The sequence below is a fragment of the Odocoileus virginianus genome, chromosome 16 (assembly GCF_023699985.2).
Source record: "Odocoileus virginianus isolate 20LAN1187 ecotype Illinois chromosome 16, Ovbor_1.2, whole genome shotgun sequence".
In the NCBI taxonomy this organism is placed as follows: Eukaryota; Metazoa; Chordata; class Mammalia; order Artiodactyla; family Cervidae; genus Odocoileus; species Odocoileus virginianus.
The window spans coordinates 20804336-20823370 of NC_069689.1; the positions used below are offsets into that span (position 1 = coordinate 20804336).

A 19035-nucleotide genomic window follows, 5' to 3' on the forward strand; every position below is an offset into this window, starting at 1 on the left:
CGGCTCGGGCCGCAGTGTGGCAGCCGCCGATTGGCTGTGCGGCGCCTGCGTCGGGCGGGCGGGACCAGCTGGTAACCGCCGAGTGGCCGGAGCGCGGGGCGGGGCCGAGGCGGCGAGCGCCGGGGCGACCGGGGCTGCGAAGGGGGGCCCGGGTCGCTGGCTGCTGCTGGGGGGTGGGTCCGGGGGCCAGCCGGAACCCGGGACCGGGCGGGACCGGGGGGGAGCCGGACGTGTGGCGCTGCGGAGCTGGGAGCCGACCCTGAGCTCATCCCGCCTGCGGAGAGCCGACCTCTGGGGGCTCCAGAACCGGAGGCGGAGGAGTTGAAGTCAGGGCCGAGTGGGCGGAAGAGAGCCTGGGCTGAGATGAGGCCCAGGAGCGGGAATTGAGAGAAGGAGCTGGCACCCGAGGGAGCGCGTTGGAGTGGTCACGCTTGGGATCGGACACATCTTCAAAATGTCAGGCTGTTGCCTTTTACCCAGTTCCTCGTGGAACTGGGTTTTTCTTTTCGGGGGCAGTCCCTGAGCCCTCCCCCTGTCCCACCTCATTGCATTACCTGACTCCTTCAGGTCCAGGTGCTTGAATTCCTCTTTGTCCAACCCCAGGACTCCTCTATCTTTTGTGGCTGCTGCATTTAACTAGAAATGCTGTCACACGGGTGAAGGAGCCTGGCCGCTTAATCAACTACGCAGATTCTTTAATGACTCCCGTCTCCTTTTGTTTCAAAAGGCCTTGAGTCTGAGTACAATGTATTTGTCTTCTTAAGTTCGAAGACCTTGGGAGAAAGGGAAGAGAATCTCTAAGTCTTGGTGCAACTCCAAAAATGAAATGACACTCTTTTATTTTCTTAACAGACATGGCCACTTATCACCCATCAGGACACATGCAGCTACCCCGGGCTGATGCCATTCGTTCCCGGCTCATTGATACTTTCTCTCTCATCGAGCACCTGCAAGGCTTGAGCCAAGCTGTGCCACGGCACACAATCCGAGAGATACTTGGTCAGCAGCCTCTTTCTTCACTAAGACGCATTTAAGGCTCCCATCCACACCCTTCCCAGGTGGCACAGTGGTAAAGAATTCTGCCTGCCAATGCAGGAGATGCGGGTTTCATCCCTGGGTGGGGAAGATCTCCTGGAGGAAGAAATGGCAACCCTCTCCAGTATTCTTGCTTGGAAAATCCCATGGACAGAGGAGCCCAGGGGGCTACAGTCCATGGGGTCACAAAGAGTGGGACACAGCTGAGTGACTGAACACACACACACACACATGTAACCACACCCTCCAAAGAGTAGGAAGCAGAGAAAATTTTAAGGGTGGAAAATTCAGGGGAGATTGGTTTGGTTGCAGCTTTAAAAAGTTGCACCAAACTTGATAAAGACTTAATAAATAAAACTCTGAATCCAGGAGATAGAACTATGTCCCTTGTTTTCAGGCCTAGGATAGCTAGTAATCCTGGCTGGCCTGGATATTTCTACCAAAGACACATAAAACTTTGAGGGTTGAAGCTGTAACTTATCTTGGGCATGAACAGTGTTGGTCATAAGCAATAGGTTAGCTCTTACTTCAAACTAGTATTAGTTGTTGTGTGAAGGAACAGCAAGGTAAGCCCTTATACTCGGGGGGTGCGGGGGAGTCCATTACTTAAGTGTTCCTGCCCCTCAACCCTACCTGCTCTTGATACTCCCAAAGATTTCTTTTTATATTTATCCACTGTCTCTTTTATTTTTGATGTAGATTCTTCCCATCTGAAGAATCTTATGTTGGGAGATCAACACCAGCTTGTGCGCTTCTCCATAAAACCTCGTCACGTAGAACGGATTACACATGCCCAGAGGCTAATGAGCACCCTTCGAGTGCGATGCAGCATGAGGCCACCTCTTTCCTTATGGGCTGGATGGGTCCTTGAGCGTATCCTTTCATGCCACTTATTTGTTTTAAAAAGCTTTATTTTTTATTGGAGTATGGCCAGTTGACAGTGTTGTGATAGCAGACAGCAAAGGGACTCAGCCATGCATATACATATATCCATTCTCTCCCAAGCTCCGCCCCCATCCCGGCTGCCACAAAACATTGAGCAGAGTTCCCTGTGCTATGCGGTAGGTCCCTGTTGGGTGTCCATTTTAAATATAACAGTGTGTACACGGCGATCCCAAACTCCCTAACTAGCCCCCTTCCTCCTATTCTCCCCACCCCCAACAAGAGTTTTTTGTGTTTTTTTTTTTTTTAATTTTTGGTTATACCCCAGGGCATGTGGGACTTTAGTTCTGGACCAGGGATTGAACCCACACCCCCTGCATTAGAAGGCAGAATTTTAACCACTGGACCACCAGGGAGGTTCCTCTTACCACTCATTTTTATCCCATTTTACTCTCTCTTGCCTCATCATCTCTCTAAGGACTTATTTTTTCCTTCCCAAACTCCATTTTCTTCTCATTAGGGTTTTATTGCCCTAATTATGTCACCTGCATAAATTAGAAAGAACTTCATTCTGTATGTTTTCTTAAGAGAAGACAGGTCCTATCTTCAGAAACTTTATCATCTTCCTCATCTTTTTGAATACAATTGTGCTGATGGTTGAAATAGGTGAGAACTCACATTGAATGAAAGGATGGGAGTCATTTTTCCTTCAAGTTGATCATTTTACACTTTTGAATGTTATTTGAATTGTGATAGTGACAATTATATTAAGTCTCCTGGATTTGTGCAATTGCCAAGGCCTAGAAACATTGGGAGGGCTCTCAAAAGTAGTCTAAGTTAGTCCAGACACTTAGAGGAAGGGGTTGTCGACTCCTAAGGAATTGGAGATAGGAAAACCAGCTGTATTTCTTGTGTTAGTTTAGTCTAATACAGGAAGTCCCCTACATATGAACGAGTCATTCTGAGAGCATTCATAAGTCCAACAAAGTTAGTCAAGGTACCCAACTAAGACCATCTGCTACATAGTGCTACCTTACTGTAATAGGTTTATAATACTTTTCACACAAATGATATGTAAAGAAAAAACAAATAAGGTCTTCCCTGATGGCGCAGTGGTAAAGAATCCATCTGCCAACACGTGAGACACAGGTTCGATCCCTGATCCAGGAGGCTACCACATGCCATGGAGGAACAATCCTGTGTGCCACAGCTATTGAGCCTGTGCTCTGGAGCCTGTGTACCCTAGAGCCTGTGCTTTGCAACAGAAGAAGCCACCACAGCAAGAAGCCTGTAAAGCGTCCCTGTTCATCACAATTAGAGACAGCCCGTGCAGCAACAAAGACCCAGCACAGCCAAAAATAAATTTTTAAAAATTTAAAAACTGAAGAAAACAAAATACTGTAAATCTCACAGTACAGTACCTTGAAAGGTACGTTACGAGATTTGGCACACAGGAGTTGGCATCAAGTGACCAAGCAAGAAGAGGTACTGATGAGGAGGGAGAGGAGGAGGGAAATGGTAGAGCTGAAGTATCATCGACAATAGGAGATGGAGGGCAAGCTGCAGTTTCATTCACGCCTGATGTTGATGGCAGGTGTTGAAAGGTTCTGGTTCCTTGCTGAATTCATTTCTATCTAGGCTCATGAAAGAAACGATCCAGTGATGTCTGGGTCATAGCTCTTTTTTTTTTATCTTGTCCCAGATGACACGGGGGCACTGGATTGTGTTCTGAACGGCTGCTGCAACCTTTTGTGTACTGTTCTATGTTCGGGTTCTGTGCCTCAAAAGCTAATAGTATCTCAAAGAAAATCCCCTCGCCATTTCCTGCGTTGTGACTCTCTCTGGTTCTTCAGTTACTTCTTTCTCTTGTCTCTCTTTGTTCCTTTCTCTGAACCTCCAATTTCTGGTGCCTCTTAGCAGTACCAGCTACATCACTGCTGTTTTACACTTGCTTCTGGACATCCTGGTGTTGAAATAAAGATCCTGTACTCTATGTGGTACTGTACAGTAAAGTACACAAAAGCACAACCGCTAGTAGAGGATGCACACGCATGACCGTGTACACCAGACACATGAGCTAACTTACGTGATTGGATGTGTGAACACACATTGGCATCTTTGAAAGTTTGCAACTTGAAGGTTCGTGTGTAGCGGACATACTGTATTTTTTTTTTTTAAATAATCTCCTAATAGAGATACTGAGTGCCTATCAGCGGGTGATCCAACATTTACATTTTTAGAAATAGATTTAGAAAGATTATTTAAGTACAAATAAGAAAGTTCACAATGTATGTAAAGGTACAACTAAGATGTTAGATGAGCCAGAAGAATAACTTAAAGAGTAAATGACTCTAAAACCTGTCATAAATTTTATGAAATGTATTAAAAGCAAAAGAATATTTGGAAAATCAAGAACTCATTTGATTATCATCTCAAACAAACCACTCAGAAAGGATAGTAGAAGTACTCACTTCCTTGTTTCATCACTATTTGGGGGAAGTTTCCCACCTTAACAGTAGTCTTTTAATGCAGTCAGGTCAAAAGTATCTTAAGACACAACAGTAATTGGTATCATTGGCCAACTCCAGTATACTATATGTTTTGAACTCTTTTATTTCCTCCCCACTGTGGTGAGGATTTTACCCACATTTCCTGTTTCTTGTTAATCATGATAACTGGCAAGTGTTTACCTTGTAGGATTAGGGGTATAGACTTAAGCCTTAGAATAAAGTAAATATATGAGATTCCCTGGATCTAATGGGCAGTAAATATATGGAATTCCTTGGATCTAATGGGCAAATCAAAATAGAAAAACGCTAACCATTCTTTTTGGTAAAACAGCTGAATATGAAATATGATTATTGTGCCAGAGGATGGGTGGACTTCCTGTGTGGCAGCCACCTGGCAAGATCATTAGGTACCTTCTCGTGGAAAGAACCCGCCTGCCAATGCAGGAGACATAAGAGATGAGGGTTTAGTCCCTGGGTTGGGAAGATCCCCTGGAGGAGGGCATGGCAACCCACTCCAATATTCTTGTCTGGAGAATCTCATGGACAGACAGAGGAGCCTGGCGGGCTATATTCCATAGGGTTGCAAAGAGTTGGACAGGACTGAAGCAACTTAGCATGCACACATGATAGAAAGGCAGGAGGGATTTGGCAGAGGGAAATAATTTGTGACAACAAGAGTTTTTTTGAATAGACTAATTTGTGTGATAAACATTAAGACTTTGTTTAGATTTTTAAAAGCAGTTTTCCAGATCATAAATATTACTGTTAGAGATAGAGAGAAAAATAGTAATGTAAGTAACAGTTCTCTAGATCAAAGCTCCCCAATCTTTGTTGTCCTATGACTTTGTTTCCCAGGAAAATATATATAACTTTGAAAACCTCCTTAGTAATTATAATCATTTTATTTTATCATATTTTTCCTGTGATATGGAGAAATAAACTGAAGTAAAAATAATATTTTAGAGTAACATGTTACTATTTTATTTTAGTGTTATATAATTTTAATAATAAAATGTGAGTAAATTTATACTTTTTCCATTTTATAAGTGATCATGCTTTTTTTTTTTTAAAAGGAAGTATATGATTTGCTTATACAAGTGAGGAATAAACATACCATGACTGTTCCACTTCACATTTTGGTTTGTTTCTTATGACAGCTAGCATTATACTTTCTAAAATGTTCAACTGTTTTAAGACAAAATACATTACTGTCCCCAGTGGTATGAGCTTAATTTCTGATCCTAAAAGCAAATATTTCAGAGGAGCAAAAACAAAGCCATTTGTTGATTATAAAAGTAAACATATGTCTAATAAAGGTGCATTTATTTGTAACATGAAAAAAAAAAGATAAAAGAAAGTATATGATTTGCTAGAAATGAATTTTTATGTGACGTTATATATTGAGTCAACAAAGCTAGTGGAGGTGATGGAATTCCAATTGAGCTATTTAAGATCCTAAAAGATGATGCTGTTAAAGTGATGCACTCAATATGTCCGCAAGTTTGGAAGACTCAGCAGTGGCCTCAGAGCTGGAAAAGGTCAATTTTTATTCAAATCCCAAAGAAGGGCAATGCCAAAGAATGTTAAACTACAGTAGATTTGCACTCATTTCATGCTCTAGGAAGGTGATACTCAAAATCCTTCAAGCTAGGTTTCAGTAGTACATGAACCAAGAGCTTCCAGATCTACAAGCTGGGTTTAGAAAAGGCAGAGGAATCAGAGATCAAATTGCCAACATTTGTTGGATCATAGAGAAAGCAAAGGAATTACAGAAAAACATCTGCTTCATTGACTACACTAAAATCTTTGACTGTGTGGATCACAACAAACAGATAACTTCCTTACCTCTCTCCGTAGAAATCTGTGTGCCAGCCAAGAAGCAACAGTTAGAACCCAACAACTGACTGGTTCCAAATTGGTAAAGGAATACAAGGCTGTATATTGTCACTCTGATTATAAATCTACATGCAGAGTACATCATGCAAAATGCTGAGCTGGATGGAATCACAAACTGGAATCAAGACTTCTGGGAGAAGTATCAACAACCTCAGATTTGTAAATGATACCACACTAGTGGCAGATAGTGTACAAGAACTAGAGCTTCTTGATAAGGGTGAAAGAGAAGAGTGATGTGATCTTAATGTTTTTTTCCTACAGCATGATATACATCTATTAAGTGTATGGAAGAGGTGAAGAGGGTGAAAGATGAGTTAAGGAGTCGAAGTTAGCAAATAGATAGGTTCTACAGAGGGTTCAGTTTGGATTCAGTTTGCAGAATAAAATCAATTTTAGGCAAACTAGAGAGGGAAAGTTTTAAAACTAACAAAAGGACTTTCCTGGTGGTCCAGTGGTTAAGGCTCTGCCTTCCAATACAGGGGACATAGGTTCAGTCCCTGGTCAGGGAACTAAGATCCCACATGCTGAGAGGCAGGTAAACACACCTGCATAACTAAACCCACCCACGCACCACACCTAGAGAGAAACACCTGTGCTGGGAAGCCTGTGTGCTGCCCATGTGCCCCAGTGAAGACTCATAACAGCCAAATAAATAAAAATAACCAGGTAATTTCTTATTATAGCCCAATACATCCCATGAACTTGGTTTCTTGTGCCTAGATATGTTATAAAACACTTTCCATACCATGACCCTACATTTTCATTCTTTTCTGATGGCCCACTGCTGCTTTGTGAAGTTTGGTGTTCTGGTAACACCAAACAACGGACAGCAGGCAGCATTGGCGGTAGTTAAGCAATTCCTTGGTGATTTTGTGACCCCAGAGTGAGAAGGCAGTAACTTGCAGCTGTCAACACGTACCAGTACCAACAGGAGATGACTTGAAGCTATTTTTCATGTTCAATTAATTCTGTTTCATAGGTTGAAGCAACAACAGTATGAAGGAGAGAAACTCCTTCATTTTCCAAAAGAAAAATGGCATATCAGTGGGCAAAACTGTGACTTTTTAGCAGTTGCAAATCATTCTCTATCATTCAACTTCCCCCTTCTTTAAGCTTTACTCATCCTTTGTTCTCACAGAATTGCTCGAATCTGCAAATACCCGATTAGAGACACTGAAGCTGACTCTGGAGGTGGCAGCTTGGTTCATCTTGCTTGTTTTCATCTTGGAGATCCTTCTTATGTGGCTATCCAGCTTTTTCCTCTTCTGGAAGAATGCCTGGAACGTCTTTGACTTTGTGGTCACAGTATTGGTAAGGATAGATAGATATCCTGAAGATTAATTTACTGGACTGAGAAAGACAAGATAATTACAGTATAGGAAGAAACAAATAGAAATGTACCCAACCTCCTTATTTTGGTTGTTTTTTCTCTGAAACTAAAAGTCAGGCATTGCAGGAATTGTTATTAGAAGCAAGGAAGAATCTAATCACATTAACCTCAGCAATAACTTCTACCAGGCACTTATTAAATGTCAGGAACTATCCTGTTTTACTTGCCTTTTTTTTTTTTATTTGAGCTCCACAGTAATCCAATGAGATAAGCACTGCATTTATCCCCTTTTTACATCTGAGCAAGTTGAAATGCAGAGTTTAAGTAATTTTTTATAGGGATATTGAATAGGAAACAGTCCCCAGAAAATGCTATTCAAAGGATGATGACCAAAGAACTATGAAAAAGAAGAGATAAAAAAGGGGCAGCTGTATTGGGTGCCTTGAGGGTATATTTTACTCACAATGTGTGTTTCCTACAGTCCCTGATACCTGAGATTGTGGTGCTGGCAGGGGTAACAAGCCAGCCTGTATGGCTCCAGCTGCTGAGGATCTGCCGGCTGCTAAGGTCTCTTAAACTCTTTGCGCGATTCCATCAAGTTCGAGTCATCATTTTGGCCCTGGTCAGGGCCCTCAAGGTAATTGACTATTGCAGCTCTATCAAGTGGGCAAAGTGGAAAAACATGGGGGTATAACAGGAAACAGTCTGGGTGGGTGAAAGAAGGCAATAAGGACCCTGTGAAATGTCCACGAGAAAGGGCTGGGGACAAGCCACTGTGTTTAAGAGATGACTGGGCTGAGGCTAGAAGCGAGGGTCTGGTGGGGGATTTGCAGGGTGGGCCAAACTGGGCTGCAGGTGGCCATCAGCCTAGTCTGGCTCAGCTCTGACTCAAGGTCATGGCCCTCAGAGCATGACCTTCCTCCTGATGTTGCTGCTCATCTTCTTCTACATTTTTGCCGTGGCTGGTGTCTACTTCTTCGAGAATTACACCCGTTCACCTCGCCAGGACCTGGAGTACCATGAGTGCTTCTCGTAGGCAGGACCGGGTGGTGGGGGGAGCCTGGAAGGTGGGGGAGAGAATCTGGACATGAGACTGGGAAGCGAACCCAAAGTGCAGTAATACAAGTATAGTCTGTTGTTAGAAATGGGAAAAGAACACTGGAGGGAAAGGGAAAGAGAAAGCAAAGAATAGTGAGTGGTATTAGCTCCAATTTTGAGAATAGGGCAGCTAGTTCCTGGTTTGCTCTGGGTTTTGCAAATTCAAACTTACCCTCATCAACTACCTTTAAAAAGCAGTATATCCATTGGTTAAGCCCTGGTTTCTCTGCTTCAGTTACCTCTTTTGAAAAATAGGATTAAAAGTAGCATAACTTCAAGAGTATAGGGATAAATAATGTAGTTTATTTAAGCACTTACACAGCATTTCACACATTGTTAGTGATCAATAAGTGTTACCATGAGTCTTGAGCTTGGTCACTGGTTTTACTGCAATCTCTCAGTGTAGAAGTTACACATGAACATACTTACACTCTTTCAAAAGTAAAATTCTAGTTATCTCTGTCTAGAGAACTCTGATTACTAGTAGAAAGTCTATTTGGATTTAGAGGAGACAAAGTTATTTATGAATTGGAATCCAATCTTGTCAGCACTTCTCTATCTTAGACTAACAGGTGGTTTTGTAAGAGTATTGATTTAGGGAAGTCATAGAATTCATTCTATTCAGGCTCTGATGTTTTCAATAATTTGTATATGGAGGGATAACAGGGAAAATTTAGATATCTTCTGAGATCTTTTGTGATATATTCATCATATTCATTATCTGGAATCACATGTTTATGCCACATATCCATCCACTTACTTGGCTATCAATTCATGCAGCAAACCAAGTAGGCATGATGTTTGCTAAATTTGTGATTCTACTAGGTGAAGTCCATACTACACTGAAGGACAGTGTAGAATGAATGTGCAAAAATAATGTGTAGTTCGTGATTCAATTTTTAAAAATTTATTTATTTTAATTGGAGGCTAATTACTTTACAATATTGTGGTGATTTTTGCCATACATTCACATGAATCAGCCATGGGTGTACATGTGTTCCCCATCCTGAACCCCACTCCCTGGTGATTCAATTTTTAAACATTCAGTTAATACCTATGTATTGAGTACCTACTGTGCCCCAGGCACTGATGGAATACTGAGAGATATTTATAGATTATTCATAACAAGGGAAAAGCAAGTAAAATAATCTCAAACTGAAGATTAGGTTAAAAAAAAAAAAAGAGTATGGTAGGAAAGGAGCCAAAGTCAGAGCAAACTGCAAAGAAGTGCTCTTATGTTGCTGTGAGAGTATGAATGATAGTGTTTCGTAGAGAATTAGCTCCCTCTGTACACACATCTCCTTTTCCTTTAGGGACCTACTGAATTCCATAGTAACCGTGTTCATTCTCTTCACCCTGGATCACTGGTATGCACTGCTTCAGGACACCTGGAAGGTGCCTGAGGTCAGTCGCGCCTTCAGCAGCATCTATGTCATCCTCTGGTTGTTACTTGGTTCCATTATCTTTCGAAATATCATAGTAGCCATGATGGGTAAGCATAGAGGTGAAACTTGGTGGGAGGGGGTGGTTGGGAAGAAGTTAGAGTGAAAGCTAGGTTTGCTGGATTACCGAGGGAGGAGAATCTGATGTAACAGGAAAGTGTGGGCCCTGGAATGGATATTTCACTTGGTTTCTCCCCACCCAAGCTGTCTCCCCCGGTCTAGTCACCGCCGCCTTCCGACTCCTAATGGCCCTTTGGGGCAGTTACTAACTTCCAGAATATCAGGCATGAGCTGAACGAGGAGATGACGCACCTGGAGGTCCAGTACAAAGCCGACATATTCAAGCGGCAGATCATCCAGAGGTCTGCTGCCTTGTTTTCATACACACCTTCAGTTCTCGAGGGTTTCCTGATCTCACCCCCTATTTCTACTCTTTGGCCTTCATCCCATTTCCCACTGTGTGACAGATTTGCCTCAGAGTTAGAATTCCCCAGCTCTAAAATACTGCCTGATTCTTTATCCACTTTCAGGGCTTTCCTGCTCTTTTTCACTCCTATACTACAAGTTGTTCTCCTCACTCAGTTTTCTTCACTTAATGATCAGAATTCTTCTTTTTTCTTACTACCCTCCTGCTTCAGTGTAACTCTCTTCACTGTTTTGCCTTTTTTTTTTTTCTTTGCAGGAGACAAAACCTAATCCCTGAGGCACAGAGGTCAAGCATTAGCAAACTGGATGCCAGGTTAGGAGTGAAGTGGGATGCACACCTGTGAAAGAGGTAGAAAACCAAAGGTGAAGACTGGCTTCGAGAGAGGGTTCTGTTCCTTCAATAACTACTTATTGTATTGGGTTGAATGGTGGCCTCCAAGAAGATATGTCCGTGTCTTAACCCCTGGAACCTGTGAACATGACCTTATTTGGAAAAAGGGTCTTTGCAGATGCAAATAAATTAAGGATTGAGATGTAATCATCCTGGATTATCCAGGTGGGCCATAAGTCCAGTGACAAGGAGCCTCATAAGATATGGGAGAGAAGACATAGACACAGAATAGGAGAAATTGTCAAGACAGAGACAGAGATTGGAGTGATGCAACCATAAGCCAAAGGAAGTCAGTGGATGCCAGGCAACTACCAGAAGCTAGAAGAAGCAAGGAACCTTCTGTCCTTGAGCTTCCAAAGGGATCATGGCCCTGTTGACATGTTGATTTCAGATTCCCAGCTTCCAGAATTGTGAGAGAATAAATTTCTGTTGTTTTAGGCTACCAAGTTTGTGGTAATTTGTTATCACAACCATAGGAAACTAGTAAAAGTACCTTCCATGAAACAGATGCTATTCAAAGCCTTGAATATTCAGCAGTAGACAAGAGAGCAGAAAGAAAAAGAAGAAATGCATCAACTAATAATTATTGAATACTTATTAGTTGCTTGGAACATATCAGTGAACAAAATAGACAATAATGCCTGTTCTCATTGGAACTTATATAAAATAGTAGGAGGAAAGAGACAATAAACAATGAATGTATTAAAAAGAAAATTAATATGTTAAAATATGATAAGCATTTAATATAAAAAGTATATTTGTGTATAACTGAGTATAACATTTGCAATGTTCAGCAGAAATTAACCTAACATTGCAAATCAACTATACTTCAATTAAAAAATTTTTAAATATGATAAGCATTATGAAAAAGTAAAATGTAGAACAGGTTAAGGGGGATTGGAGTATAGGGTGGGGATTCATTATGGGTTTTAATTTTAAACAGATAGAGTGACCTTATTGAGAACGTAACATTTGAGCAAAGACTGGGAGGACGTGAGGGCATTACTACGTGGATATCTATGGGAGGAGTGTTATCGGCAGAGGGAACTGCTAGTACCAAGGTCCTAAACAAGAAGCATGCCTGGTGCTGGTTGAGAAATGGCAAGGACACTATTGTGACTGAAGCAGAGTGAGCAGGGGGAGAGTGATAGGAGATGAGGTCAGAAAGACAATGCGGACCTGATAGGGTTGGGGGGACCACTGTAAGGACTTAGACTTTGATTTTGGGTGAAAAGGGGAACATAGCAGAGTAACGACATGTAATGACTTACGTTTAAGAAGGATTAGTCTGGTGACTTCCCTGGTGGTCCAGTGGTTAGGAATATACCTTGCAATGCAGAGGATGCAGGTTTGATACCTGCTCTGGGAAGTAAGATCCCACATGTGTTGGGGCAACTAAGTTCACACACTGCAACTCAGACCCAGTGCAGCCAAATAAATATTTTCAAAAGAGAGAAGGATTAGTCTGGTTGCTGTGTTGATGATAGACTATAAGAAGAACAAGAAGAGAAGTGTAGAGATTAGTTAGGCTATGCTGCTATCCAAGCAAGAGATGATGGTTCAGGCCAGAGTGGCACCAATACTAATGAGAAAAGATATATATATATATATTTTAAAGATATATTTTGAAGGTAGAATCAACAGGATTTCTTGGTGGGTTGGATGTAGGTTATGAGAGAAGAATTAAGGATGAGAGTTCTGACCTGAGCAGGAAGGGTCAGTAAGCTGAGATGTGGAAGACTGTGAATGGAAGATTGGTGGGAACAGAGTTTAGTTTTTATTGGATTTAAGATGTCCTTAGACATTCAAGCTTTCTACATGAGTAAAAGTTATATATACAAGTCTGGTTTAAGGAGTGAGATCTGGACAAGGGGCTTAAATTCGCATCTGAAGTGAAAGTGTTAGTCACTCAGTCGTGTCTGACATGACCCCATGGACTGTAGCCTGCCAGGCTCCTCTGTCCATGGAATTCTCCAGGTGAGGATACTGGAGTGGGTAGCCATTCTCTTCCCCAGGGGGTCTTCCTGACCCAGGGATCAAACACAGGTCTCCTGCATTGCATGTCGATTCTTTACCATCTGAGCCACCAGGGATCTAGCAGGCATTTAAACTCAGGAGATGAGATCCCCAAAGGAGCAACTGTAAATGGAGAAGACATGAAGACCTGAGCCCACGGTCCTCTGATAATGAGATGGAATCGAGGGGGCAGGGGGCATAGTTGTGGTGTAATAGACATAGGGCCAAGGGCTGTGGGTGGGGCTAAAACTCTGCAAAATAAGGTGGAGTGTGGATTGTGAAAGCCTGGGTAAGATTGAGCACAGAAATTATGCAGTGAAGGGCACTAATAGAAGTGCATCCCGTTGGTTAATTTAGGTCAGATATGCTTAAGCTTAGATCTTGGCAGCAGTTTTTTAGGTGTGAGGTAGAAACTCAGAGGCTGAGATGCCACAACAGAGATGTCTCATTGCTTTTAAGTTCTACTTTTAGGCCAGGGCCAGGACTAGAATAGTGATAGAACTAGTTATATTGTGTAGATGTATTTGAAGCAATGAAATTTCCCTTTTCACTTACAGAGGTGCCAGTCAACAAAGGAGAGCTTCAGACTTAACAGAAGCTTCTAAACAAGAGTCTAAACAGAGTGCCACTAGAAAGGGTGCAGAAGCATCTAAGTCAACAACAAAGTCCTTGTCCAAAAGGGGAAAGTCTACATCTTCCTTCTCTTCCTCCTCTTCATCTTCCTCCTGCTCGTCTATTTCTAGCTCCAGATATTATGACCCTATCGGTAAGCAGAAGGTTTCTTCCAGTTGAATTCAGACCCCTCTTTTCCATGAGACATCCCAAAATCTTAATAAGAGTCCTCCCACTGTGTGTTATTTCCCCATTTTCTCCACCAGTCCGATGTTCTGGCCTTGATTACTTTCTTCACACCTCCTCTGTGATTCTGCTGCAGTTTTTAAAAGTATGGTGTGGCTTTCTTTGTTTACTGTAAAAGTGGTTTCTTGGCGCTACACATTTTTTCCTCCTCTGCTTCCCATATCCTCTTTCATCCCTGCTTTCTCCACCTCTACCCCCATAGAATTTATCAGCTTTTATCCAACTTCCATGAATCTCAATATATTTTTAAGAAGCATTCCTCCCTCCAGGTCAGCTGGACTGGGAGACTCACGTGCACCAGAATCTGCCTGGGCTAATGGACATGGATCAGGATGAACGTGTTGTCTGGCCTAGAGATTCACTCTTCCGGTATTTTGAGTTGCTAGAAGAGCTTCAGTATAACCTGGAAGAGCGTAAGCGGTTACAAGAGTTTGCAGGTATGCCATGGATGCTAGGAGTTAAGTTCATCAGAACAGCATATATAACTGGGGAGACAGAGTATGTTCACTGTTGTGGCATCTCAGCCTCTGAATTTCTACCTCACACCTAAAAAAGGCAAATTCAGCATTTGGCATATCACTTTCTGGGCATATGTCCTGATTTCTTCTAACCTAGTGAGGACCTGGCAACTCTGCTTCTCTGGTTATTATTGTTTAGTCACTAAGTCGTATCTGACTTTGTGACCCCATGGACCATAGCCCACCAGCCTCCTCTGTCCTTGGATTCCCCAGGCAAGAATACCGGAGTGGATTGCCATTCCCTTCTCCAGGGGATCTTCCCCACCCAGGGGTCAAACCCTCGTCTCTTGTGCCTCCTGCATTGGCAGGCAGGTTCTTTACCACTTTGCCACATGGGAATCTCCCTGGTAGGGGACACAAATCTTGTGATGTCTGAGAGCTGATTTCCCAAGAGAAAAGTATCCAGTTCCAGCTATTGGGAATTAGGATAGTAAGGTGGGCTTTTGCTCTGTTTGGGCAGCCCACCCCCTTTTGTAATGCGTGTTTCCTCTCTTTGAAGGTCGCCTTTTAGACCCAGGCAGTAAGGGCCTCAGGCTCAAGTTTGATAGCTGTGAGGATTGGATAGTTGGCAGAAAGCTCTCAAGAGCCCACTGTCCTCAAGAGATTTATGAATTCTCTTCCTTTCAGTCCTTTCTAGAGTCGGCCGATACAGAGACAATATGTGATTGAAATAGCAGAGTTTGATTTAAGCAGAGAACTACCTGCTGAAAATTATCTTTCCTTATTTCTCACTTGAGATTTCACTACCTGGAGATGAATTTGGATCAATGAATTTTTCCTGTAAAAATAAAAAAACTAGAAGAGTTAGGGGCATTTTTATACTTTTGCAGTTTAATATGGATTAGTGTTATCCTCCTAATACCTGGCTAAAATCAACCCAAAGTGAAAATATCAATGGGGGAAGAGGAATGTGCCCCCCAGAGGTGGGCACAGGAGAGCATTAAGAGGAATTTGTAACACTGAAACATGGAATTGAGAGCAGAATGTCAGACGGGTTTTGCCTACTTCAGAATGGTGCATTTTTCCAGTTGTCCTGGCCTTGCCTCCCCATGTGTTCTGAGAACAGGGTGAAAGAGAGGTAAAAGTAGCAAGGTGGTTTCTTTAAATACTGGTTAATTCATCTGTGGCAAAGAGGACAGACTCATACAGCTTAATTTAGAGTAAAGATTAGTAAAGATGAGTAGGAACCTAGAACCCAGAGAAGCAGGATCTTCACCAAACATTTGTATGTTCTGAATATTCTCAGGTGTCCAGCCTCACAGTCTATTTGTTTCTTTACAGTGCAGGCACTGATGAACTTTGAAGACAAGTAAAGCTGACAGTGGATGGCTTCACTATTTCTGGCCAACATAAATGAAGGAAATAGTTGGAAATGTAGAATTCAAAGTCTAATAAATCCTGTTGATAACTGTGCAGTGATCTGTCTCGGAGACAGAGGGGATACTGAAACGATAACAAGATCAGGTGAAAGTTGGTTCAGATGCCGCTGGGGGCCCCAGTCGTTGGCTTTCTACCCTTTCCACAGCTCCTGAGTCTCACTCTTCCCTTGGCATTGTCAGTAGGGCCCCCATCTTTTCTGAAGCATCTACTTCCTGGTAGAATCCTAATTTACCTCACTAGTGGGTACAGGTCCCTGGGGGTTGGGGGTGAGGAGACCCCAGAAGCTGTGAGTGTAACTAATCGAAAACTCTTGTTGCCATTGCTTTGGCCACCTGATTCAAAGAGCCAACTCACTGGAAAAAGACTCTGATGCTGGGAAAGACTGAAAGCAAAAGAAGGGGGTGACAGAGGATGAAATGGTTAGAGAGCATCACTGACTCAAAGGACATGAATTTGAGCAAACTGGGAGATAGTGGGCAGGGAAGCCCGGTGCTGCAGTCCATGGCGTCAAAAAGAGTTGGATGTGACTTAGCAACTCAGCAGCAACAACAGTTGTTCCCGTTGCTACTCTGAGAACATTGCTTCTCCTGTGCACCGTTAACTTTACTCAAAGTTTTAATCAAAGTGTTTTCACCTGTTTCTGGGCCAAAACTGTGTCCCTTTTTTCCATTGCTATTTCTAAGGGCATTGAGTCCACTCTGTAGGGGGCAGGGCAAATCAGTATGTCCCACAGATTTTTAGTGTCAGAATGGACCTCAGAGTTAATCTGTCTCCTGTCAAAGTAGCAAGACTTTACAGAACATCACTGAAAGGGGGTTATCCAATGTTTGATGTTTCTAGTTACTGGTAACATTATCTAGACAGGATCCTGTTGGATGACTCAAATCTTTAGAAATGTTTATTATTAAAAATTCTATCACTTGTTGAGTGTTAACATGTATGAACATATATATGTATGAGGAATACTTGAAACACTAAATTGTATACTCTAAAATGGTAAATTTTATATGAATTAAATCTCAATTTTTAAAATAAAGTAAGGAAAGATTATCTAAAACTAAGAACTAATATTATGTTTCAAGGAAAAGCATTTTAGACATTTCCCATAAAATATGGAACAAAACATAAATGTTTGAAAAATGAATGTCAGTATTATATTTAAAATCTTGTACTAATGGACTTCCCTGGTGGCTCAGTGGTAAAGAATTCACCTGCCAATGCAGAAGACACAGGTTCAGTCCTTGATCTGGGGTGATCCCACTTGCCACAGGGCAGCTAGGCCCATATACCACAACCATTGAGACTATGTTCTGCTACAAGAGAAGTCACCACAATGAGAAGCCTGTGCACCTCAACTAGAGAGCAGCCCCCACTCACCACAACTAGAGAAAAGCCCAAGCAGCAATGAACAGCCAGCACAACCGAAAATAAACCAATAAAATTATAAACTCGTATAAGAAGAAATATGGCATCAATATTTGGAGCGAAGAACTACAGATACAATTTTAGATGCCCTTGTATACCTAGCAACCTCAAAGGAATCAACCAGAATTAGAGATAACAAAAGATTTCCATTTAGTTAGCGCAAATAGAAGAAAAGTGGACTGGAGTCAGAAGCCTGGGAAACAGGAACGTTTGAAGGATAGGAGGAGAAAGAGGAGCCAGAAAAGAAGTCTGAGAGAAAAAAAAAAAAAAAGTTTGAGAGGGAGACTTCCCCGGGTGGTCCAGTGGCTGAGACTCTGCACTACCAATGCAGGGAGCCCGGGTTTGAGCTCTGGTCAGGGAACTAGATCCCACATGCCACAACTAAGACATTCCACATGCTGCAACTAAGGCCTGGTTCAGCCAAATAAATAAATAAATATATATATATATATACACATATATAAAAGGAGTTAAAAGAATGAGGCAGCAAGCACAGGCCATTCGTTTAAGAAGGTAAGATATAAAAAGGGGAAGGGGAATCAGTCATCATATAGCTATAATGTGCTTTTGAAATTTTAATGTGTGTATGTAACACTTGATTCAATAGGCCCTGAGGATGGGACCAGAGATTCTGTACTTTCTAACATGTCAACAAGGGAAGCCAATTCTGCTGGTCCTCAGACCCTACTCAAAAAAACTACTCAAAGATGCTACTGGGGGAGTTCCCTGGCAGTTCAGTGGTCAGGACTCCACACGCACACTGCCGAGGGCCCAGGTTCAATTCCTGGGTGGGGAACTAAGATCCTACATTTTGCAAGCACCACAGGCACGACCAAAACATTTTTTTTCTGACAAAATTAAGATATTTCAGGGCCTAAGGATCAAGCCCCACTGGCAATGAGTCCATTACTCCTCCAGCTTCCTTTTTATCCTTGCTCTGACCTAGTATCCCTGCTAAGAGTGAGTAAAGATCTCCTAGTTGTGTTGGACTCTTTGCGACCCCATGGACAATACAGTCCATGGAATTCTCCAGGCCAGAATACTGGAGTGGGTAGCCTTTCCCTTCTCCAGGGGATCTTCCTAACCCAGGGATCAAACTCAGGTCTCCCACATTGCAGGCGGATTCTTTACCAGCTGAGCTATCAGGGAAGCCCGTCTATAGCCCATCTATAACTATCCTTGAGTCAAGGAAGAGATTCAAACTCTATGCCAGGTAACTATGATGGTTCCTCAAGAGCATTTTGGAAGAGAAGTTAGGATTTAGATACTGTTGTGATGTAATTAAATTTTTTTTGCATATGGTTTGTAATAAGCTTTAATTTTGGACCATGGTTTCCCCATTTGATCTCCAAACATCTTCAAATATCAGTGGATGGATACATAACTTTGGTTATGTGTTTTTATTTTATCTATGGTGTTTTTATCTTAAACTTTATTTTGTATTGGAGTTATAGCTGATTAGTAATGTTGTGACAGTTTCAGGTGGACAGCATAGGGGCTCAGCCATACATATACATGTATCCATTCTCCCCCAAACTCCCCTTCCCTCCTGTATAATGTTTTTCTGTAAGGTGTTTCTGTTTAAAGACACCTTACTTAATTATAATATGTTGTTGATTCAGTAGCATTGGCCTCTTTCAACAGTACTATAACTTATACTTGAATAATGTTTATCATACACACGTTTTCTCGTAAGGTGCATCGCAGACTTCCTGTGCATTAGGAGCGTGAAGCTGGGAGACCATTTTAAACAGTGAAATTACTAACAAAAAGCACAAAAAATACTAAAATTGTGGCACTAGATGGTGAAAAGGACACGTATTTACAG

General features: G+C 42.1%; 1 protein-coding gene across 6 annotated transcripts; it reads left to right on the top strand.

Annotated features, from left to right (window-relative positions):
- The first annotated feature begins 117 nt into the window (after nucleotides 1–117).
- CATSPER2 (cation channel sperm associated 2) lies at nucleotides 118–15810 on the top strand. 6 transcript variants are annotated; one of them, XM_020881495.2, is made up of 13 exons: nucleotides 118–173; nucleotides 853–999; nucleotides 1735–1908; nucleotides 2515–2583; nucleotides 7462–7634; nucleotides 8135–8290; nucleotides 8561–8685; nucleotides 10065–10243; nucleotides 10456–10555; nucleotides 10876–10932; nucleotides 13584–13792; nucleotides 14154–14321; nucleotides 15684–15810. In XM_020881495.2, exons 2-13 carry the CDS (start codon nucleotides 855–857, stop codon nucleotides 15713–15715), a joined length of 1587 nt encoding a protein of 528 aa, XP_020737154.1. In that variant the 5' UTR covers nucleotides 118–173; nucleotides 853–854; the 3' UTR covers nucleotides 15716–15810. The 6 variants fall into 6 exon arrangements, with proteins under 6 accessions (XP_020737154.1, XP_020737155.1, XP_070334063.1 ...); XM_020881496.2 differs by lacking the exon at nucleotides 118–173 and adding an exon at nucleotides 202–456; XM_070477962.1 differs by lacking the exon at nucleotides 118–173 and having other exon boundaries at nucleotides 202–999; nucleotides 10065–10155; nucleotides 10470–10555.
- Nucleotides 15811–19035: the final 3225 nt, after the last annotated feature.

What these genes read in the sequence shown, in the direction of transcription:
- CATSPER2 (XM_020881495.2), top strand. Translation starts at nt 855, where the DNA reads ATGGCCACTTATCACCCATCAGGACACATGCAGCTACCCCGGGCTGAT. An exon ending in TGTGCTGATGGTTGAAATAG is followed by an intron (nt 2,584 to 7,461) that starts GTGAGAACTCAC and finishes TTGTTCTCACAG; the next exon opens with AATTGCTCGAATCTGCAAAT. An exon ending in CAGATATTATGACCCTATCG is followed by an intron (nt 13,793 to 14,153) that starts GTAAGCAGAAGG and finishes TCCTCCCTCCAG; the next exon opens with GTCAGCTGGACTGGGAGACT.